This window comes from Penicillium paradoxum (assembly GCF_028828445.1).
Source record: "Penicillium paradoxum strain IBT 22861 chromosome Unknown utg000007l_segment0_segment0, whole genome shotgun sequence".
NCBI classification, from domain to species: Eukaryota; Fungi; Ascomycota; class Eurotiomycetes; order Eurotiales; family Aspergillaceae; genus Penicillium; species Penicillium paradoxum.
The window spans coordinates 6277313-6299410 of NW_026643185.1; the positions used below are offsets into that span (position 1 = coordinate 6277313).

The 22098-nt window shown below is 50.4% G+C and overlaps 9 protein-coding genes across 9 annotated transcripts; 6 read left to right on the top strand and 3 right to left on the bottom strand.

The window, feature by feature from the left end:
• Positions 1 to 900: 900 nt before the first annotated feature.
• Positions 901 to 1882, bottom strand: N7457_009790 (uncharacterized protein; the record flags this gene model as incomplete). Its single annotated transcript, XM_057180833.1, has 2 exons — positions 901 to 1430; positions 1459 to 1882. 2 exons carry the CDS (start codon positions 1880 to 1882, stop codon positions 901 to 903), a joined length of 954 nt encoding a protein of 317 aa, XP_057029219.1.
• A 356-nt stretch (positions 1883 to 2238) lies between these two features.
• On the bottom strand, positions 2239 to 4379 carry N7457_009791 (uncharacterized protein; the record flags this gene model as incomplete). Its single annotated transcript, XM_057180834.1, has 6 exons — positions 2239 to 2769; positions 2839 to 3187; positions 3250 to 3710; positions 3781 to 3891; positions 3951 to 4192; positions 4247 to 4379. 6 exons carry the CDS (start codon positions 4377 to 4379, stop codon positions 2239 to 2241), a joined length of 1827 nt encoding a protein of 608 aa, XP_057029220.1.
• Positions 4380 to 5116: 737 nt separating this feature from the next.
• On the top strand, positions 5117 to 6864 carry N7457_009792 (Major facilitator superfamily domain general substrate transporter; the record flags this gene model as incomplete). The annotated part of the gene is made up of 3 exons (XM_057180835.1): positions 5117 to 5402; positions 5459 to 6558; positions 6631 to 6864. 3 exons carry the CDS (start codon positions 5117 to 5119, stop codon positions 6862 to 6864), a joined length of 1620 nt encoding a protein of 539 aa, XP_057029221.1.
• Positions 6865 to 8435: 1571 nt separating this feature from the next.
• N7457_009793 (uncharacterized protein) lies at positions 8436 to 9881 on the top strand (the record flags this gene model as incomplete). Its single annotated transcript, XM_057180836.1, has 5 exons — positions 8436 to 8582; positions 8673 to 9048; positions 9104 to 9221; positions 9285 to 9352; positions 9412 to 9881. 5 exons carry the CDS (start codon positions 8436 to 8438, stop codon positions 9879 to 9881), a joined length of 1179 nt encoding a protein of 392 aa, XP_057029222.1.
• Positions 9882 to 10348: 467 nt separating this feature from the next.
• N7457_009794 (acyl-CoA dehydrogenase) lies at positions 10349 to 11786 on the top strand (the record flags this gene model as incomplete). The annotated part of the gene is made up of 3 exons (XM_057180837.1): positions 10349 to 10443; positions 10516 to 11364; positions 11420 to 11786. The coding sequence occupies 3 exons, from the start codon at positions 10349 to 10351 to the stop codon at positions 11784 to 11786; spliced, it is 1311 nt and encodes a 436-aa protein (XP_057029223.1).
• Positions 11787 to 12470: 684 nt separating this feature from the next.
• Positions 12471 to 13322, bottom strand: N7457_009795 (bZIP transcription factor; the record flags this gene model as incomplete). Its single annotated transcript, XM_057180838.1, has 1 exon — positions 12471 to 13322. The coding sequence occupies one exon, from the start codon at positions 13320 to 13322 to the stop codon at positions 12471 to 12473; it is 852 nt and encodes a 283-aa protein (XP_057029224.1).
• Positions 13323 to 16119: 2797 nt separating this feature from the next.
• N7457_009796 (DEAD/DEAH box helicase) lies at positions 16120 to 17790 on the top strand (the record flags this gene model as incomplete). Its single annotated transcript, XM_057180839.1, has 1 exon — positions 16120 to 17790. One exon carries the CDS (start codon positions 16120 to 16122, stop codon positions 17788 to 17790), a length of 1671 nt encoding a protein of 556 aa, XP_057029225.1.
• Positions 17791 to 18216: 426 nt separating this feature from the next.
• On the top strand, positions 18217 to 19767 carry gwt1 (putative GPI anchor biosynthesis protein Gwt1; the record flags this gene model as incomplete). The annotated part of the gene is made up of 2 exons (XM_057180840.1): positions 18217 to 18312; positions 18373 to 19767. The coding sequence occupies 2 exons, from the start codon at positions 18217 to 18219 to the stop codon at positions 19765 to 19767; spliced, it is 1491 nt and encodes a 496-aa protein (XP_057029226.1).
• Positions 19768 to 20004: 237 nt separating this feature from the next.
• Positions 20005 to 21948, top strand: N7457_009798 (amidase; the record flags this gene model as incomplete). Its single annotated transcript, XM_057180841.1, has 3 exons — positions 20005 to 20132; positions 20195 to 20778; positions 20828 to 21948. 3 exons carry the CDS (start codon positions 20005 to 20007, stop codon positions 21946 to 21948), a joined length of 1833 nt encoding a protein of 610 aa, XP_057029227.1.
• Positions 21949 to 22098: the final 150 nt, after the last annotated feature.

The window sequence follows — 22098 nt, forward strand, 5'->3', positions numbered from 1 at the left end:
ATTATTCCACGCGAGTCGTTCGCCTCCGTGGCATTTGAAACTAACCCAACCTCTCAACCACCTCTCCTCTGACACCCTGCAGCAAGCCACATCCATGTGGCACACGAAAGCGGGTGTTTCTCAAAATCCACGAGGATTGCCTGTGAATAGCGACAGTTAGGTACGGAGTACCTAACCTACTCGTCAAGATAGCTCAAAGGGGCAATGTTGCGCCGGCGGAGATTGTCCACCGGTGTGGACGTGAGCATGATTCAAGCCTACCGAGGGTACAGAGTAGATGAATAGAGAGAGAGAGATTTATTTTACATCACAGTCGAGACCAAACCCTCCAATCTTTCTTAATCAACCTCATAACACCTGCTGCCATCACCTCTGTGAGAGGTTACACTCTCATGTTACCCACGCTTCATGTCTTGCACGAGACGAGAGGCACGAGTCCCAACACGGGTCAAAAGACAGATATGCGCATCCACCTTTAACCCATGATATCTTGGTAACTAACACAATTTCGTATAATCTAGGGCCACCAGCACATACTTCAGTCCTTACAAAGAGGATCTAGTTCGATTTGACTTCGAGACCGATCAGGTGGACGAGGCGCTGCTTGGGGGTTGCGAAATCCGGTGTCAAACACTATGAATAAATACACAAGCCACTGTGACTTGAGATTGATCGATGTTTCTTCGCCAACTCTGGTGAACTCCGTGAAATTTGTCGACCGCACTGCTCCAACTCGTCCGATACGAGAGATTTTCATAGTTCATTAGGCATAATGGATAAAAGGTTATAACATCCACTCTGCGATTGAAAAACACTGCTCCCACTATTTACAATCAAACAAAACCGTAGATAGATCAACAACAGTCGTGAAAGTATAAATACAATTCTACTGTAAATAGATCAAAATGGAACCATAATAGCAGCCCCAATAGTCATACCAAGAGCGGAGACTCCAAGAACAGTGCCCAGGCCATTCCACGTAGTTGACTTCAAATTCAATCTCGCTGCGGCATTGGATGTGGTGCTTGCCCCTGTAGATTTGGGACCATCGGATTCAAGATCAGAGGACTTCAGATCAGATGGCTTGTGTATAAGAACAATAAGACTATCTTGAGTGATGGCCCGAAGGTCGGAAGTCTCACTGGCATCATATGTCGTTGTTACGGTAGTGATGGGAGAGTCAGATATACGAGAGAACATGTAACCGCTGACGGTGGACCCATCATACAAGTATGTTGCTGGAACACGGGTATAGTCGGCAGCTCGTGCCTGTCTCCGACATCCGGTTGTTGGCTTGTAATCCGTGAGGGTGGAGTAGCACTGAAATTCGGTATGGGCAGTCATAGAGCTATGGGGAGTCAGCTTTTGATCGCAGAAGTCCAAATTCTCCAAAACAAAGATGAAACCAGTAGAGAAATGAGAGATAGTACCTAGGGCAGCAATACACAGCTGTCTCACTTGGATCAAGAGCCTGCACCATGAGGTTTACTGGATTGTTATATGACGGTGGCTCAGTAGACGTGGTACTGGGGGACATCAGGGTCCCGGTGGCATTCACTGGCTTGTCTCCATCCCGGGAGGCAATCCCGACCGTGGCATAGCCTGAGGGGCAGTAGAGTCCCGGTGAATAATACGCGATTTTCGCATGGCCGGCAGTCGATGACAGTGTGACTGTTGGTGCGGCTGTGTGCGTGGCTGTTGGCACACAGTCATATACCGCGACCGAGCATTGGGCATACCACCCCCAAGCAGGCAGATCTGCTGAACTATAGATGTTGATGAGGGGAGATTCGGTGGCACAATGGGCTGGGGCAGTCCAGGTGGTCGTTAGTGGCCCCCAGTTGGTAAGGATAGTTTGAAAGAGCGCAGTGACATTCGGCATGGCGGCGATATAGCAAAGGATAAAATATACAATAAAGGATCAGATATCATCCTAGGGGTATCGAGCTACCTAGATATGGGCCAGGAAAGAGGAAGAACCTTAGAAGCATAAAGGGGCTTGAAGTGGGGTTGCGGCGCCAGTGCCTGAGCCCAAGCTATATGGGGGCCGAGGTCATGTCACTGCACTCGACTTAAGCGGACCAATTTCATTGACTGGTCAAATCCCTGTTTACTCCGTACTTCTGCCACGGGGACATTCTCAAACCTTGGCGACGGCTGGATACATTCCGAGGCATTCATGTAGTCATGGGAGAATAAACATTTCAAATGTATCTATAGAGTTGCTCTGTTGCATCTCTAGTCCGTTGAGATTCCAAGATGCTTGTTTACCTGTGCGACTATATCTCCACCAGTTATGTCGGGTGTAATTCTTGTCAGAATGTGTTGGTCAGGGCGAATCAGAATCCCTCCACCGCTGGCCAACGCGTCAGCAAACCAGGTTTGCCTGACTAGTGTAAAATCTATACCGAGGCGCCAGATATTAAGTGACACACCAATCGTGTCACAGTGCTTTTGCAATGGAGCAATATGGGAATTTTGTTGTTCCTGTCCCAGAATCAATGTCCAGGAGTCGGGGCCACAGAGGTCCAATGTACTCCACTGACACGCTTGGATCTGATCGTTGCTGAGCTCTTTGACATAGGATACATCGACTGGCTCTTTAGGCAGCGATCGAGGTCTGGCTATCTCTGTTGCTAGCGAGGGCTGATCAGGTAAAGTGATCCAAGCATGAGGCAAGCGTGCGCCGGGCACGAACTTCGGATGATAATATGAAGCATGAGATGGGGGCTTGCTAGCCCCATAAACATATCCGATGTGAAGTTCCAGCTGTGAGTAATAAGGCGAGTCAGTCATTGCCTTGATGGCAAAGGGGAAAAATCAGGTGCAGTCACGTACATTATCAAAATGTTCTCTCTGTCCTTCAATGCCTGCCTCAATTTCCTTGCGTTGCGTGGGATCTGCCAACGCAGCCATCATATTTTCTCGCGCCTGCAGAACGTCCTCAACACCGGCGGTCTTGAGACTTCGCAATAGTGCAAATATTTCCTTGCCATTTTTCACACTTTGCTTCGAATAGGAATCCGCAACACCACGTCGTTCCGCAGTGTATGTCGAGAGGATAGATGGACTTGCCACGCCTCGATGGACCAAAGCAATCTTATATGCCAGGTTGTGTACATCTGCAAGACCACAGTTCAGGCCTAGTCCACCAGTCGGGGGAAACGAGTGAGCAGCATCTCCAGCCCTAGCAGAGATCACACATTAGTAAGTACTCGGCGAAATTCACACTCGATCTCCAAAACTCACAGGAAAATATTCCCCTCCTGGTACGTGAGAGCGATCTGACGCCGAAAGACCCAGGGCCGATAGCTCAAGATGTCAAACGGAACATCATCTTTACCAATGGCACCGCGGATTTTGGCTCTGCACATTTCTTCCGTCCACGACTCCACTGGGTGCTGGCTGACATCTACCTGGCTAATGTGTACTTGGTTTCCATCCAGATCATAACCGATAATGAAGCCCGCAGCTACGGGGTCCATTATCCAATAGAGCATGCCGACACGGTCGCCAACGACGGGTCGCAGATTCGCATTAAAATGAATTGTCATCATGGTCTGGTCTGTATCTTCGCTCTCAGAGTCGATACCGAGCAGTTCGCGAACCTTGCTTCTACGGCCATCGCAAGCAATAAGATGGCGCGACTTTGTTTGATGCAATTGCCCAGTTGACCGTTCCTCGATTGTCGCTAGCACTTCATTTTCAGTCTGGCTCCACATGATTAATTACTTTGCTTTGACAAACGCCGTGCTCAGTGCAAACATCTGATATACTTACCTGTTCAACAGCATGGATACTGAATCCCTTTATCAAGGTGACGTTGGGATCCTTTGCAATGAAATTGGATAGTTCTTGTTCCAAGGCCGGTTGAGGGATATTATGGATCATCTGTTTGCTTCATTCAGCCCATAAAACTCTCGTCTTTTCTGCCATAAGATATAAGTTACCTCTGGCGTGTCATCCAGGACTGCGGGATCCATGCGCTCATACGGGAGTGTCCCGATGGTGTCACCGCAAAGATTAGTGAGAAAATTGACCTTGGAGCTATCATCTCGCGAAGTGCCTAGCTGACGCACACGTTTCTCGCCTAGACCAAATTGACGCAAAATTTCCAGAGATCGGGGGTTAATCGCATGAGCTTTGGGAGCTGCCAAGCGTTCGGGGTAACGCTCAATGATCAATGATTGAACTACAAGGGATTATGTCAATTAAATGTTTCATCTGGAATTCCTGGCAGACATACCTCCAAGCCGGGACAAGAGAAGCGCCTGCAATAATCCAGTTGGACCTCCGCCGACGATAAGCACTGGCACAGAACTCGGCAGGCTACTAGAGCCCCCGGTTTCATGGGATGCGAAGTCTCGAGACGGCGCCATTCTTGTCCAATGAATTTTAACCTCAGAAATGTTCGGAGGACAGCGTGTAGTCTATGTATAAGCCTGACTTTTCAGATGCACGGCTTAATGCTCGGTACATGTAGCTGGTGGGAGGCCCCGCGTGGAGGGGAAGCCTGAGATCGGCCAGAACATGCGATACTTCATTCTCTCCAATCAACGTGGCAGATTTTGGGCAAGGGCCTGGAAGCCGGTATCTTCGGTACTTCTCGTGAGTTCATCCCTGATTATGGCGCCACGGGGAGCTACTAAAAGTTATTAGACGCGAAGCCGGGAAATATAGAGTGATGCCGGGAGGCGAAGAGCAGGGATCAGGGAAGCTAACTACTTTGAAGACGCACTCCGCCCGTTATTACGACAGCCACCAACATCCCTGCATAGCGCAGTTCTGCTCATTTGACTGGCCCTTTGTTATTGGTCGTCAAAAATACAGGGATGCTCTGGATAACGCCTGAAAAAAAAAAGGAAAAGAGAAATCCGAGCCGTGCTAGCTGGCTTTCGCGTGAAGTGTTCATTATATGGACTAAATATTATTACAATCTCGAAAAGGAATGGCCGCTACTTGGGTGCTGTACTTGGATGTATTAAAAAGGAGTTTCCCGTCTGGTCTCAGCTTATACAGTGTTCAAACTCGCCTTTTACTTTTCTGTCTCCATCTCCTGACCCTTGCCCATACTCTTTCTTTGGAATTTTGAAAGACCCTGTCGGGCATCTTCCCTATGGCGGAAGCAAAACAGGAATCTGATAGACTCGCAGAGCAAATCCATGCCGCACCTGGAACAGAGCTCCTGTTTGATGGTAGCGATAATGGGAGTATTTCCGAGCGGCTTCACCAGCTGAAGCATCGGAAGACAGGCGATGGACGCATGTTGTTGGTTCCGCAACCTTCCCTCAACGACCCAAATGATCCCTTGAATTGGTCTACAACGAAGAAATATGTAGTGTTCGTCAATGGCTGCTGGTTTGCATTCATGGGCGCTATTACTGGTCCTATCATGGCTGCTGGTACGCATGCTCAGGATTTATCTACAACATTCAGCAATTCTGACCAGTTACTACAGGTATGATGCAACTGACCGCTACCTTTGGCAAGAGCCTCCAAGAATTGACCTACGCGAACGGAGCTTGTTTGATCAACCAGGGTGTATGGAATTGTGTTTGGATGCCATTCGCCGTCAAATATGGTCGCCGGCCAATTTATCTCTTCTCAAACTTTCTCATGGCTATCGCCTGTATCTGGCTGGCCATTGCATCCAACAAAAACTACACTGTCTTCATCGTCGGGCGTGCTTTCCTGGGTGCTTTCCAGGCGCCCATCGAGTCAATCGTTCCATCAACAGTGACCGATATGTTCTTTTTGCATAACCGCGGAGAGCTCATCGCCCTCTATGGATTGTCTGTCCTTGGAGGTAACGAACTTGGACCCATGTTCTCCGGGTTCATCGTGCAGGCCCTTGGAATGGACTGGGCCTTCTGGATTGTGGCCATCTTCGTCGGAGTCAGCGTAGTCTCCATGTTTTTCTTCATGCCCGAGACCAAATATGACGGACCCCGTCCTGATCCATTCAAAACCACCAAAACAACTCAAGACTCCGACTCAAAGGATGAGGTTATGGTCCAGGACTCAGCTCCCATCCCCAAAAAGACCTTCACGCAGGAACTCAAGTTCTGGAGTCGTGGAGATCCAACCGTGGACCTCCTCCACGTCTTCCTGCGTCCCTTTGTGCTCTTGGCCTATCCCACCGTCCTCTGGTCATGCTGCATTTACGGCATGGCTCTTAGCTGGAATGTGATCCTCGGTGCCTCTGTGGCACAGCTATTTGCACCACCCCCCTACAATTTCAATTCCAATGCACAGGGTCTGTTTTTCCTATCACCATTTATTGGTTCTCTTTTCGGCGTCTTTTTCTCTGGTACCGCCTGTGACTGGATCGCCAACTTCTTCACCAAGCGCAACAACGGCGTCCGTGAGCCCGAGATGCGCCTCCCCACGTGTCTGCTGGCAGCATTTTTCACATTCTTTGGTGCGCTTTGGTTCGGACTTAGCTACAAGCACTCCCTGCACTGGGGGATGCCCGTTGTGGGGGCTGGCATTTTATCGGTAGGAAGCCAAATGGGAACCACGCTAGGAATGAGCTATGCTCTGGATTGCCACAAAGAGGTAAGAAACCTGAAGTTTTCAGCTCTCCACTCGTATCGTCCAACACACTAATTTTTCCTCTTACCCTCTTAGCTTTCCGTGGAGATTATGGTCACTATTGCTGCGCTGAAAAGCTGCATCGCGTGGATCTGGACGTGGGTCATTAATGATTATATCACTTCCGATGGTGTGTTGAGTGTCTTCATGACCGTTGCGGCTATTAATGTGGTGGTATATCTGTTCTGCATTCCTTTCTACATCAAGGGCAAGGATATGCGGATTTGGCTGCACCGAAAGGATTTCCTCCGGGCTCTTGGTATCCTCTAGTCCGGAGTGGAGCGTTTAGGGTGTAGCTGAGATTACACGGGAAATTGCCAGCGTGTTAGGCGATTGATATATGTACATGTATTTACCTATTATTTTACAAAATAGTATGATTCCAGTGTTAATATTCGCTAATTTTGGCTTACGTGGTTGCAGCGACTTCGTAGAGTTCTCAACTACGGGGTATACAACATAGATTTACGAGGAGTTAGGGTCTATCAGCTTTCCGGGTCAACGTGCATCACCCGGAAAATTCTGTCGAGTTCCAGCCACCATGCAATACATGCAATAGCGTGAACCTTCCAAGTGCCATGATAGAGGCCTTAGCGCATTGAATGCACGTCCGATTATCCCGTTATGTTTCAAAGGACCTGTCATTATCCGGAACTCCGCTACGGCCCCGCCTTTTACGGGCGTTTGTTTGGTGGAGTTGGGAAGGATTGACACTAAGGAAAAGGAGGGGCAAATGGCACGCATTGGTATTCAAGATGTTACTCAACTGCATGACCGTGGCAACAATGGTATAGTGTTCTGATGGTTTCATTCACGAAAGCCACAGGGGTACAGGGGGACAGGGGGACAGGGGTAATACACAGGGTTCTTTTCGACAGGCCACCTTAGTTTCCACGATCTTCAACAGACTTGAAAAAAAACCCTGAGATGCACTGGTTTCGTTTTGGAACGTCTATGCGTGTATAGGACGATCATGGTTTGCCCCATCACATCTCGATTGATTGACGATGTATGAATCGATCGTCGCTTCCGGGCTCGAATGGATCCTTCTCGTACAGTTTCATCTCGAATGATCCACATCTCACGCACGCGGACATCCCTGTTAGTTGGCTCTTAGCCTGTTCTAAAATGCATGTCGCTTGCTCTAGTCTTTACCCGATATCGACAGACGGCCGTTGGGGGGGGCTCAACCCACTTAATTCCGCTTGAGATATGAGACATCCATCAGGCTATTTTGTACGTGCGTCTACCATGTGGTGGACAAAAGTACAGCTCTAATCTATTCTCCAGGCTCCGGATCCTCAGCATATCACACCAATGGAGAGCTTCCGCCAATTGAGGGACGAAAACGACCCTGATCCTGGTTCAAATTTGCCGAATACCTTCTTGGCTCCGGAATTGGCCTAAATGAGTTGCGAAACCTCTTTATCATTCAATACTTGCGGACTCAGCTTCGCTTTCAACGCCATGTAATTAAGTTTCATTATCGCAACGCCATGTTCCTCGGTTCGACGCAGATGTCCTTTTAGCGTAATCCTTCCGAAGTATGCGCCTGGTTTGGAGATTACTACTTTCTAATACGGAATAGCACCTGCGCAGTCCGACATGAGATGATGAACCCCTGGTCATTGTCAGATTTTCTGGAACCACAGAGGGGCTGACACGGATTGCTGAGTGGCGGGAGCATGTACAACATACAAAATTCTGGCAATATCAGCAATAATGCATCCAATACTTTCTGACTGAATCTTTTGCCCCTCCTCTAGGGCTCTTCTTCGTCATTTTCTTTGTGTGCACGTTGTGCAAAAGGTGTGGAGACAGTTACTCCCTGAAGGCCAGAAATGGCCGGCGATAATGCTGCGCTCATCCTCGCGGTCTCTTGGACAGAGACATCTATTGGTTTAATCATGTTTGGCCTGCGGTTTGTGAGTAATTGGAAGTTTGTAGGACGGTTTCGATGGGACATTGCGGTTGCTACATTGACAGTCGTGAGTGTTTGGAATCGGAAACCAACAAGTCGCATTTACAAGGAGCGCACAAGTTGGCTTCTTATGATATGCTAATGTGGATATTCGCAGGCGATCGAGGTCATTGCTCAGATTTTCCTGCAGCTTTCGGTCAATGCAGGCATGGGTCATCATTTGGAAGATGTATCCAAGGAGCAGCGAATTGTGGCGCTGCATTGGTCTTGGGTATTCCAGTTACTCGCAATCGCCGCTAGTATGCTTGGAAAGCTTGCGATTCTCGCGTTCCTCATCCAGATTCGTGGTCGTCATGAGAGAAAGCCATGGTTTTTGATAGTTCTGGGTGTTCTCATTGCGGCAATCAATATTGCTGTTCTTGGGACGATTCTTGGACAATGTCAGCCAATGCATAAATTATGGGATGATGATGTTGTCGGAACATGCGACCCAGGGCGCAAGATGAATCAGAACTATTCATTTTTCCAAGCCAGTGAGTTTGCACAAATGTTAGTGTTCCAATATTGAGCCTGGTGCTGACAATTCAGGCTTTAACGCATTTAGCGACGCTTTGTTGGCGACCTACCCGGTTCATCTGTTCTGGAAGCTCCAGATGAAGCTGCGCATCAAACTCGCATTATCTGTCCTCATGGGAATGGGGTGGATGTAAGTCATCTCCTTTGGACTCATTACAGTGCGATTTATGAGCTAACCCTCACGCGAACGCAGAGCGGCAGTTTGCTCCGCTGTCAAGACATACGAGCTCAAGGCGTTGACTACCACAAAAGACATTACCTGTAAGAAGCTCAAGCCACAGTCCAACTTTCGAAAATGCTAATTTGTGAACTCGCGACAGACGCTCAATCCTCCCTTCTCATCTGGGCTTCGACAGAAGCTTGGATCGTCATCATCGTCGGTTGCGTACCCCCCATCCGACCGCTCATGGAACGGGTGTTGCAGCACTTCGGCTTCTCCTCGAAGAAAACGTCAACGCCCTATCACAATTCGAGTGCACACGCAGCATATGGCACAAACAAGTCCCATCTGGCGAGCCACTCGAACTATCAGTCCAACGCATATGGGGGCAGAGGGCCGTTTGGTGACGAAGAGGAGGGCACAGGTTGGATGGAACTTACAACGACCGCGGGACCAAACGGAAGCAAGGAGCACATTGTGAAGGGTGGCAAAGACGTTGTGGTTACGACCGATATTGTGACGCGGTTTGAGGAAACGGAGGGTCACGGCGGCCCGCCCTCAGCTGACAGTAGCATCTCTGCCGAAGACTTGATTCGGGAGCGAGCTCACGATTTCCGCAAAGGTGTTTAATGTGTTCATGATACTCCGTATAGCATTTTCTTTCTGATCTATCTTGTACATTTTCGGTTGAGGGATGCTTGCGGTGCACAGCGGGAATCCCGGAAGGTCGCGCGTAAGCATCACATGGTAACTGGGAGGCCGTACTTGGTGTATATCAGCCTCGAGATAGTCCACCACGAGAGTTGATATCGAGATTCCAGAACAAAGAAAGCCCTGCATCCTCCATACTCCGTAGAGACTCAACTCGGATACACATCCAGAATGGCCAATTCCCTTCACCCATCCGGTAACCTAGGTTAAAAGGAGCCCAGCTCCACACGGGGGCTGATCCCCGCGAATCCCCAGCGCCGCCGATAACCGAGGCTCAGATACCCGTCGACTAATCATGACCTTCACGGTCTCGTTTCTCGTTTCTCGTTTCTTTCTCTTTCCTTTCTCTTTCCTTCCTCACAAAGCTTCTTTTCCCTCAATTCACAATGGCTTCTATCATCCGTACCTTGCGGCCCTTGTCGCGCACCCCCTCCGTTCGCTTGGCGGGTCAACGTCTTGCTACCGGCCGGCCCGTACAGAGGTATAGTCTATCCCATGAGTGAATCAATGCCATTAGACCGTAATGATTGACACAATCTTTTTTTTTTGACAGTGTATATGCCTTCTCAACTACCCCCCGCCGGCGGGAGGTTGACCTCTCCGAACTGACCCCAACGCCGATCACCCTTTTGTCCGAGACCGAGTCCCTGATGGCCGATTCGGTATCAAAGTTCGCAGTGGAGCAAATCGGCCCGAAGGTCCGCGATATGGATGAAGCCGAGACTATGGACCCCAAGGTCGTGGAGCAGCTCTTCGAGCAGGGTATCATGGGCATTGAGGTACCAGAGGAGTTCGGCGGTGCCGGTATGAACTTCACCTCCGCAATCGTCGCGATCGAGGAGTTGGCCCGCGTCGACCCCAGTGTCAGCGTGTTGGTCGATGTCCACAACACACTGGTCAACACCGCCATCCTGAAATACGGTGATGCCCAGTCTCAGCGCAAGTGGCTCCCCAAGTTGACCACCGGCACCGTCGGCTCTTTCTGTCTCTCCGAGCCCGCCTCTGGCTCCGATGCCTTCGCCCTCCAGACCAAGGCCGAGAAGACTGCTGATGGTTACAAGCTCAATGGCTCCAAGATGTGGATTACCAACTCCATGGAGGCTGGCATTTTCATTGTCTTCGCCAACATTGACCCCAGCAAGGGATACAAGGGTATCACCGCCTTCATTGTCGAGAAGGATACCCCCGGATTCTCCATCGCCAAGAAGGAGAAGAAGCTCGGCATCCGTGCCAGCAGCACCTGTGTGCTCAACTTCGACGACTGTGTCATCCCCAAGGAGAACCTGCTCGGCCAGGAGGGCCAGGGATACAAGTACGCCATCAGCGTGCTGAACGAGGGCCGTATTGGTATTGCCGCCCAGATGACCGGTCTGGCTCTCGGCGCATGGGAGAATGCCGCCCGGTAAGTCTTTCCGCATATCTGCATATAGATCCAATCAGCTGACCCCTAAAAACAGATACGTCTGGAACGACCGCCGCCAGTTCGGTGAGCTCATTGGAAACTTCCAGGGCATGCAGCACCAGATTGCGCAGGCCTACACCGAGATCGCCGCTGCCCGGGCTCTTGTCTACAACGCCGCCCGCAAGAAGGAGGCTGGCCAGGACTTCGTCCAGGATGCCGCCATGGCTAAGCTGTACGCCTCCCAGGTCGCTGGCCGCGTGTCGAGCTCTGCTGTTGAGTGGATGGGTGGTATGGGCTTTGTCCGTGAGGGCATTGCTGAGAAGATGTTCCGTGATAGCAAGATCGGTGCTATCTACGAGGGTACAAGCAACATCCAGCTTACAACCATCGCCAAGCTTCTGCAGAAGCAATATACCAACTAGACGATGTCCATGATTGGATAAAAATGTTTTACTCATAAATAGTTTCATGTACATTGCGGCGTATTACCCCCTTTTTCTTTTTTCTCTCTTCTGAGATGTATTGATCATCTCTCTAGCAAATACATGATATCAAGACCCGTCATGGGCCTTTGACTGCATCAAATCTGCTTTACCGCAACTTTTAAATACCAATGTATAACCGAGAGAAAACGAGAGAAGGGCCTGCGCAGTTTGATCGCATCCGTCATGTCGATTTGTATAAACCCATTTGCCCAATCCCGCGGGTTTCACACGTGAAGTACGCCCAGCGCACGGTGACAGTTTAGCCCAAGCCGTCCATAGCGTAGATCAACGGGAGGCGGGCCGGAAGCGCTCCGACAGGATACTTTGTTCGGTTGCGAGTTTCCTGTTTTGAGTTGGCAACCTTAATCGCAGGTTCCGCGATGTCTTCGCAGTTCATCCGGGCAGTCATCTGGGCAGACACCCACTATCGTGGCCTGATTCTGGGGTCTGTATGGTGTGATAAGCACGCATGTTCGCATCGAAGGTCTGGGCCAAGTTCCAAGGTTTGCATACTGCATATCGAATTGAGCCGTGCGAAATCTGGCAGGAATACCCTAGAGCATCGTGTTCCCGACCCAGAGGATACACACAGCTTCGGCCGAGCTACCTGGTGTGCGAATTTCACGATGGAGGCGCCCAGGGATACTCATATGTATGGTCCCTATGTTGCGATTGCGAATACGCTGATGTCGAGGACTGATAGACCCGGTCGGAGGGTGGCTGAGAGACAGGACTGGCGCTTGAGATCGAGAGTGGCCGGTTGCTGTATGGGAACTGAGGGAAAGAAGCCTCTGATTGTTGCTGATGAGGGCTTGATGTACCGCTAAAGCTGATTTGAGGGGCTGGTTGGCCGATGCGATGCCCTTGATGCAGGTGACCATCTATCATATATGACTCTATGCGGCTGGGATATTCTGGGTCGGATGCTGCACCGAGAGACGCCGACCTTGTGGACGGGTATGATTGTTGCCAGTCTTGCTGGCGAGACGCCCGACGTGACGATGAGAGAGTTGCCGCTGGTCTTCGTGGGTCGGACGTTGCAGCAAAGTGTGGTGGCAACAATGCCCCTGTCGTTGGGATACCAGAAGATGGGTTATGTGAGGCCTCCTCGACCGGCCACACAGCTCGAAAGGGAGCGATGGATTCACTGGTTGATGCAAACTCCGGTCGGCCTGTCAAAGAGGCAATTTGGGTTTTCAATCGTCTCACTTCATTCTCCAGAAAGGCATTGTGTTGCATGACTTCTTCGATCCGATCGGTTTGGAGCCGCATCTCCGCATTCTGCGCTTGGAGGGCGGAAACTTGAGTCTCAAGCTGCTCTATACGATCCTTGGTGCGTTGGCGAATGGACCGTTGAGCCTCTCGGTCGTTGGCACGCTTTCGCTCCAGTTGTTCCGCCGACAGTGTCGAGACTTTCCTCGTCCCCGATCGAGACTCGCGTCTTTTTACCGGCGGCGTGTCTTGGGAGCTCATGTCTAGCAGTTCCTTCGCAACAATGGAACTTAGCACCGAATGATTGCTGACGATGCTTCCCTCCGTTGCCCAGTTTCCTATCCAGAGAAACCCCCCGAGACGACCATGTACCCAGCACTGCACCGCCGGAGAGACCTTCACATGAGGGGAAAAGGGTGGATCAGTTATTCGCAAAGATCGTGTGTGGGTGGCTCGAGACTATCTCCGAGCCGAGCAGGGATTAAGGCAGAACGTGGAAGACCGTGCGAATCCATGGGTCGGTTTGGACGACTATAGAGGAATTATAAAACCCTACGAGAAGATAGAGTGATAAATGCTCTCAGGGGCATTGAACCCTAGGCAGTAGGGAAATTGAATTGCCCAGAATAAGGGTTTAATTCCAAGATTGGCCCCAACACCTATTACAACGGGTCCCCAGATCGTCATTTAGGAAACCAGGCGAATCTCCCGGTGATGCGGCGAGAACGACACCTTAAGCCGACTCTTAAAACACCCAATAAGCGTGGAGGAAACGGCGAACCATGTGGATAACTAGAGGCTATGGATATAGCGCCCTCCTCATAGCCACTACGGTGAGCCGCCCCCATCGCAAGGTCCGCTTTTTTTCGACTTCTGCCAGGATTCATGAGCTACCGAGGATCTGCTGTCACTGTTGCATTAGCGAAGAAAAGGTCCTCCGTTGGCCCTCCACGCTATGCATCCAGTGGGTTGAGCATTCACACCTTTTTCGTATTTGAGTGTGGGCTCAGGGCGAGTGTTCATCCATTTGTTACGGGGCCCGGAAACTACTGGAAATCAGAGCCTAGGGTCGTAAATAGCCAATGCACTTGAACAGCATCGGCGATCTCCTAGCCCTTGACCCGCATCAGTCGCCGAGGCTGCGGCTGGACCACGGATATATGGGGAAGGCGAAAATCCCTTGGCCCCCGACTTTGAACCCCGAGGATTACCGACGGTAGGGCGTTGATCTACCCCGTATTGACACAAGGGTCTCGATATGCGAGATGAGAAAACTAGTGGCTCTGGAAAAACGGTATCTGAGACAACCGTTGTTTGACGGTGAGCATTGATTTACAACCTGCAACCAAGCATTTGACAGTATTGACGAGGCGTTATGTTGATCATGAGCCTAGGGGTTGTTGCAAAGGTCCTGCAAAACTCAGCGTGATCTCTTCCACGGCCCTGTTGGGGGGCGGGAATGGTCTGCATTTTGATAGCTTTCTCACGTTTCCAACTCACGGTTTTGACCATCCTGACGGCACGGCTCCTTCAAATAACTCCCAATGGAGGTACCTATGTCGGACCCTGATCATACCTGGAGTAATCCCCCATACCAGACCACTTTGGTACTTAGCAATCTCATTTCGATCGGACACCTGAGACAGCACACTCAATGCGCCTCTACGTTGTAACTGTACGCGCCATGTGGAGGTTTGCAACGTTGAGGGAAATCAGGGGGCACGGCTATCTCAGAATGGGTTCCCTATATTTTGATGCTTAACCGGTACTGCATACCGTGCATACAAACCAGCATTCGCACTTTGTGGTTCTAGACGCTGGTGGTCCGGGATCCCCGGCCGATCGTCGCAGATCTCAATCCGGGCCCAGTGCTTATAGGTTGCCTTGACATTGTTGTAAGCCTTGTCGAGGCAATAACACCGTTGGATCAGATTCATGGGGTTCACTTGTCGAAAGATGGATTCTCCCAGTCGGAGAGAACATCAAGATGTCCCAATCTCGCCTAGGTCGATGGGTACGACTCGCACACCCAAGGGAGAGTGGCCCCTATGGAGCAATGAAACGACGGAATGCGGCCGAGGGGCCTCTAAGCGAAGCCAGGGACGTGATCGGAAATTGTTTGCTACAAATGCATCGGTCTTCGCCCCATGTCGGGTGGTCTACGTTCTACACTAACAACTAGGGCTGTCGAGCAAATCATATTAATGCAACGGGTCCTCACGGCTCCCCGAATCACTCCAGAAGCTTTTTATCGGCGATGAAAGTTCTGACATACTTGCTGCTTTGTCCACTGGTTATCCTTATTTCAGATGATTCTCCATATTTGCATACCCTGATTAGATAGCGTCTGCCATGCGAACTATTTAGATCGACAGGGTAGATGGAACTTGTGGAGATGTTTGATGCCTTCGGCCCCCAATGTTGCACATATGAAGTTCAGATTGCGTCCTGAGGCGGATAAATCCTCCTATTTGTCATTGTTTAAAAATAGGTAGTTTTTTGGTTCCTCTCCTTTCCTCCCTGCTCCCCCCTTCCTTCATCGGCGATATTGAGAGATGGTTATGATACCTTTCCCTCTCAAAGGCTGTTTACTATCGAAGGTTCATACTTGAAGGATAGCTTTCCCTCGAATTTCTTCCGTGTGACTGGGTCTCTAGCACTTTTATCCGGGAAATAGTCTAGAACATCGGACTCGGCCTATATGGACGGTCTCCTTTTACAAGAACTGCCCCACAATACACGTGACATCAAGCGAAGATAGTGGGCCTGCAGCATCCAATCAACGGCGGCTGACCCGGTTTGGAGATAATCTTAAATGCTTGGCAACAAATCTCTTCTTTGTCAAATATAAACTTACATTGATTCACAGCAACAAGCAAAAGTCTGACTTTTGCAAAATTAGAACGAAACAGGAAGAATCATACCTCTCACTCGCACCTTCCTTCTGCTGGTCTAACTGTCCGCACACATTAACATTCACTCACTCGCCACTTCGAGTTCGAGTTTTCATCAAAACAAATTGACTGCAGTGTTCTTGAAATAAAAACCAGTAACCATCATGGAAGATCTCCAACTCAATGATGATACCCAGCTTTACTCAACCATGGCTGGGAAGCTGGATTCCAAGCTCCTCAAGGCCCTTGATGTCATGGGATTCACCAACATGACTCCTGTCCAGCAGCGTGTTTTGACGGAACTCCCAAACTGGCGCAGTGATTGCCTTGTCCAGGCTAAAACTGGTACTGGAAAAACCCTTGCATTCTTGTTGCCCGCATTGCACTGTCTGCTCCAAGGTGATTCAGCGCCCCCCAAGGGCAAAGTCGGCATCTTGATCATTACCCCAACCCGAGAACTTGCCCAGCAAATCGCAAAGTCGTGTGATCAACTAACATCGCAACTTCCCACTCCCCTTGAATGCCACGTTGCAGTTGGTGGAACAGCTCGCGCATCTGCTCATTCCCGCTTCATGAAGGGCGCACCATCCATTCTTGTTGCCACCCCGGGACGGCTGTGCGACTACCTTTCTGAAACTCCTACCGCTAAGAAGCTGTCTAACATTCAAACCTTGGTCCTGGATGAAGCAGACACCATGCTCGAGAGTGGCTTCATCGCTGATGTGAAGCGAATCCTCCAGCTTATCCCTCAAAAGAGCACTGGCTGGCAAGGCATGTGCTTTTCAGCCACTGTCCCGCCCAAAGTCAAAGATGTGGTCAACATTGTGTTGAAGAAGAACTACACTAGCATTTCTACCATTGATCAGAATGAAGCACCAACACATGAGAGAGTACCCCAGTACCACGTGCTGATGCCCTCCGTGGCAGACACCTTCACTACCCTCGCCTCTCTTCTCAAGCATGAAATCAAGAACAGCTCAAAGATCATCGTCTTTGGCGTAACTGCTCACATGGTTGCCCTTCTCGCTGGAGTTTTCTGCAAGGGCATGGTTCATTTGAAGGTATTCGAGATTCACTCTAGACTCAACCAGGGCGCTCGCACGAGAACCACGAATCAGTTCAAAGAAGCAGAGTCTGGAATCCTGTTCGCCTCAGATGTTATCGGTCGTGGAATGGATTTCCCCAACGTCGACTTGGTCATTCAGGTCGGTTTGCCATCGAACGGCGAGCAGTATGTTCACCGTGTCGGTCGTACAGCGCGTGCTGGCGCCGATGGCCGCGCTATCATTCTCCTCACGGAGGGCGAGTCCTTCTTCATGAAGAACAACCGCCACTTGCCCATCAAGCCCCACCCCGATACAGATGCGATCCTCGCTGGCGCTCCCTCATGCTCTAAAGCTGTCATGCAGGCCATGTACACTATTGAGGAAGAGTCAAAGCAACGTGCCTACTCGTCTTTCATTGGTTTCTTCGCTGGATCAGGTCTTCTGCGACAGCTCCGTATCGACAAGGCTGGCCTTGTCCAACTCGCCAATGAAATGGCCGTCAAGGGCATGGGTTGCCCCGAGCCTCCCCCAATGGACAAGAAGGTTATTGGCAAGATGGGACTGAAGGGTGTTCCTGGGTTCACTTATGCGGACCCGAATGAGTTGGTTCGAGGTGGTCGGAATGGTAATTCCAGAGCTCGCAGTCATTCTCGAGGTGGTAAGTCTCGTGATGCCCTTAGCCCTGGAGCAGGTTCAGGAGACCGGGGCGGTATTGAGAAGAAGCGTGGAGGAGGCCGTGGAGGCCGTGGAGCTCGTCGTGGCGGAGGTCGTGGAAGACCCAGATCATAAGTCTTTTGCGTATTAAGGTCAAGCACAGCGTGCTTAAATGTTGTTATTTGTTTATAGACATTAGAGAGTCACGAACTGCCACATGAAATTCAATAATCGGAATCAAAGCTACTGGCGCATAGTTGTCCATTGTAGGGCTAATCTTCAAACTATGTAGCCATGGTACATGAACGCCACTGCTCCCAGTCATCCAAAGGAGCTATTGAAGTAGTTCTAGAAGTATCTCATCCCACCCGATTCATCCAAATTGACAGAGTGTCATTATTGATCTTGACAGCTGTTCGAATTGAACACAGTTGAAGCTGGTCAGGTGATCCCGGATAAACATAACACTTGAGAGCTTCAAATCCCACCTCTCCGGCATTCCACCACGTCATTCATTCATTTGGACATCTGGGCAGCTATCTATATTGATAACTGTTCAATATGGACCTGAGCTACAAAGCTCGCAAGGAGGCATTTGTGTCTAATCTTGCGGGAAGTACAATCCTCGAAATCAATGCAGTCACCCTCGTTGCTTCAGTGAGATAAACCTCGGTCACCTCCATGCAATTGATCTCTTCTAACCTGGAATTATGTTAGACATCGGTGCTCCTTTGGTCCGCGCTTCAGTCCCGTCTATCTTTCTTCAAGCCTTATGGCCCCGCAGCACTTGTGACCGACTTCATTCTCAATGTATTAGCCATTTTATTCGCAACGACCGCATACTCCCCCGCGCCGCTTCTTCTCAATATCTTCCTCGTCTCCCCCGCCGTCCTCCTCTTTCTTACTCGCAATGGTGTGCGCACACCCCAAAAAGCCAAACCCCCCCGCAAATCCAAGGCCAGCAATGAAAGCTCTCAAGAAGACCAGCTGGGTTTGCCCATCCACCCATTCTTGACCACATATCGCGCAGCTATGATGATTGTTACCTGTGTCGCCATTCTCGCTGTCGACTTTCGTGCATTCCCACGTCGATTTGCCAAGGTGGAGAACTGGGGAACCTCTCTGATGGACCTGGGCGTGGGCTCCTTCGTGTTCTCCGCCGGAGTTGTTTCTGCGAGAGCAGTTTTAAAGGGTCGCAACTCCAAGTCACCGAAATTGGCTTTGCACAAGAGATTGATTGGCTCGGCTCGACACTCTATCCCTCTACTTGTGTTAGGCCTCATTCGACTCTGGAGTGTCAAGGGATTGGACTATGCGGAACATGTGACGGAGTATGGCGTGCACTGGAACTTCTTTTTCACGCTTGGCTTTTTGCCCCCATTCGTGGAGCTGTTTGATTCCTTGGCCACTCTGATCCCCGCCTATGAGGTGCTTGCGCTTATAGTTGCAGTGCTCTACCAAGTCGCTCTGGAGTCAACTGATCTCAAGGGCTACATTCTCGTGTCTCCCCGCGGGCCAGACTTGCTATCGAAGAACCGCGAGGGAGTCTTCTCTTTCATCGGCTATTTTGCGATCTTCCTCGCTGGACGGGGTGTTGGAGTCCGCATCATTCCTCGGGGTACATCAGCCTCTAAGTCCCCCCAACAAGCGCGCAGCTCTGTCCTGATGAGCTTGGTACTGCAAGCAATGTTCTGGTCAACCATGTTCTTTTTCAATTCTACCTACGCGTTCGGCTATGGTGCCAACATCCCAGTGTCGCGTCGCCTTGCCAACATGCCATATGTGCTCTGGGTGGCGGCATTCAATAGTGCGCAGCTTTTCCTGTTCTGCTTGACCGAGACTGTGTTCTTCCCCGCAGTGCACCGAGCGACTAATAAGGAAGCCGAGGCAGAGCAGACGTCCTTCGCGACTAGTCGCATTCTACACGCCTTCAACCGTGGAGGTCTCGCATTGTTCCTCATTGCCAACCTGCTTACTGGGGCAGTAAACCTAAGTGTTCCAACATTGGATCTCAACACACCCCAGGCCATGGGCATTTTGATTGTCTATGCGGCGGTGCTAACAGGCGCTGCTCTGGGGATGGACAAGTACAACATCAAGTTGAGCTTGTAGATGTACTATACTTAGATATGTTGTATCACTTAAAATATCATGCGCATATAGATATCCTCCATACTCAGCGATTGCAAGTTCCATGGCGTACAGAGTACAGAGTACAGAGTAACAGGTTATAAATAGAGCATCCCCAAATCACCCAGTGGGTTTCCCAAGTCTAGCCTCGGCATGTGATATCATCGGTGGAGCAACATCTCAACTCCTGAGAGCGCAAACTGTCTTGCAACCAACATCATGCCCTCTAACGAACAGACCTTTCTTAACTACCCTCCACCGCGTGAGGGTCCCTCAGTACCCTACAACAATGAAGAACAGGTGATCCCGGCCTTTCGCGGCAGGACCTTGGCCATCGGCGCTACATTGTAAGCTTAAAGAAAGCTCCATTGATCATCGCAATATCCTAATTCCACGCCTTTTGTTCTAGAATCCATAACATCGGGTTTATTCAAAGCCATTTCTGGCGCAATGCCGGTTTCGGCGTCATTCGGGAAATCCCCGAACTGGGCCAGTACCCAGGCCGCTACGATCCAACTGTGATTCCAGTCGATAATGCCAGCAATGTTGAACTAGCGGCGAAAGCAGTGTCTGGTAATGTGGAGCGTAGGAAGGGAAGTCGTGGATATTATACTTCCGCAGACTATCACGCGCTCTATACGTCGGGGGAGCTGACCCCAACAGCTGTCATTGAGACTCTATTGCCTTTCGTCCGACGTGACACCCAGCCACCTGGGAAGCACTCAATTGCTTTCTTCGAGTCTCAGTCTGATCTGATTCTTGCAGCGGCAGAAGCATCTACAGAGCGATATAAGAAGGGCCAGTCTTTAGGTCCACTCGACGGTGTGCCGGTTGCAGTGAAGGATGAGGTGCATCTCACAGGGTATAAACGTACGCTAGGATCGAAGCTGGATTTCAAGCACGGTATTGATGCAACCTCATGGTGCGTGAGGCAATGGCTGGATGCCGGAGCCATTATCATTGGAAAAACATCGATGCACGAGATTGGATTGGGTAAGTTCTCATTGTCCATCGTCGCGCTACAGTAGCTAACAATTTCAAGATACAAATAACAACAATCCCAATTATGGAACACCCAGAAACCCCCATAATAAGGAGTATTATTGCGGCGGGTCCTCTGGTGGCTCTGGATATGCTGTCGGGGCAGGACTTGTTCCCATTGCACTTGGCGCAGACGGCGGGGGCTCAATTCGCATTCCGTCCTCCTTCTGTGGTATTTGGGGCCTAAAGCCTTCACATGGCCGTATATCCGGTGCGCCATCTCAGAGTCTCGCGCCTACTGTTGGTGTGCTCGGACCCATGGCTGCTAGCATCGATGACCTTGCTCTCGCCTATCGCGTCATGGCTACCCCAGCGCCAGCTTTAGAAGACCCGATCTCATCTCAGTTCCCCTATCCTACGCCCTATCAGCCTAACTCCACGAGACCTAAGACTATTGGTATCGTTCGCGACTGGGTAAACCGCGCCGAGAAGCCGGTGCGCGCTGTGCTTGACCGGGCACTGGACTATTACCGCGAACAAGGCTACATCATTATCGATATTACAATCCCTTATCTTACGGAGGGCCAGCGCGCCCACGCTCTGACCATCATGGCGGAGATCGCATCTGGCGTTGATGCGAGCAAGATCCGACATCTTACGGCCCCGAACAAGGTGCTCGTCTCGATGGGCATGTACCAAATCACTGCACAGGACTTGCTCGCTTCACAGCGGCTCCGGAATCTCCTTATGACGCACCTATCTCATCTTTTCAAGGCACATCCTGGGCTAATTATCCTTTCCCCCACGACACCTATCCCTGGATGGCGTATTGATGGGGGTGAGGCAGATTTGTCTCATGGTTTGTCGGATGGCAAGTACTCTGTTCGTAATATGGAATATGTCTGGCTGGCCAACTTTGCGGGTTGTCCTGCTATCAGTTGCCCTGCCGGATACGCTCCTGATAGCGGTGTACCTATCGGTCTGATGGCTATGGGCGAATGGGGCGCCGAGGAAGAGTTGTTTGCCTTTGCCCGGGATGGAGAGGCTATCTTGGACTTGCCTGATGGAAGTGCTTCTGAGGATGGAGCTGCTTCGGCAGTTCAGGGTCTGCGGACTCCTGCTGATGACCTCTGTGTCTGGGAGGATGTTATTGCGCAGGCTAAGGACAAGTTATCTGGATAAGCAGAAAGCATATTTAGGCATACTGCCACTGGGTCTTCGTTATTTACCATACTGTCATTCTGTTGAATACCGACGGAGAAGAAGGGAACCTTGGAAGATTACTCCATGTCTATGGAAAGCGGGAGACTGGCTCTATTGACATTAATGCAT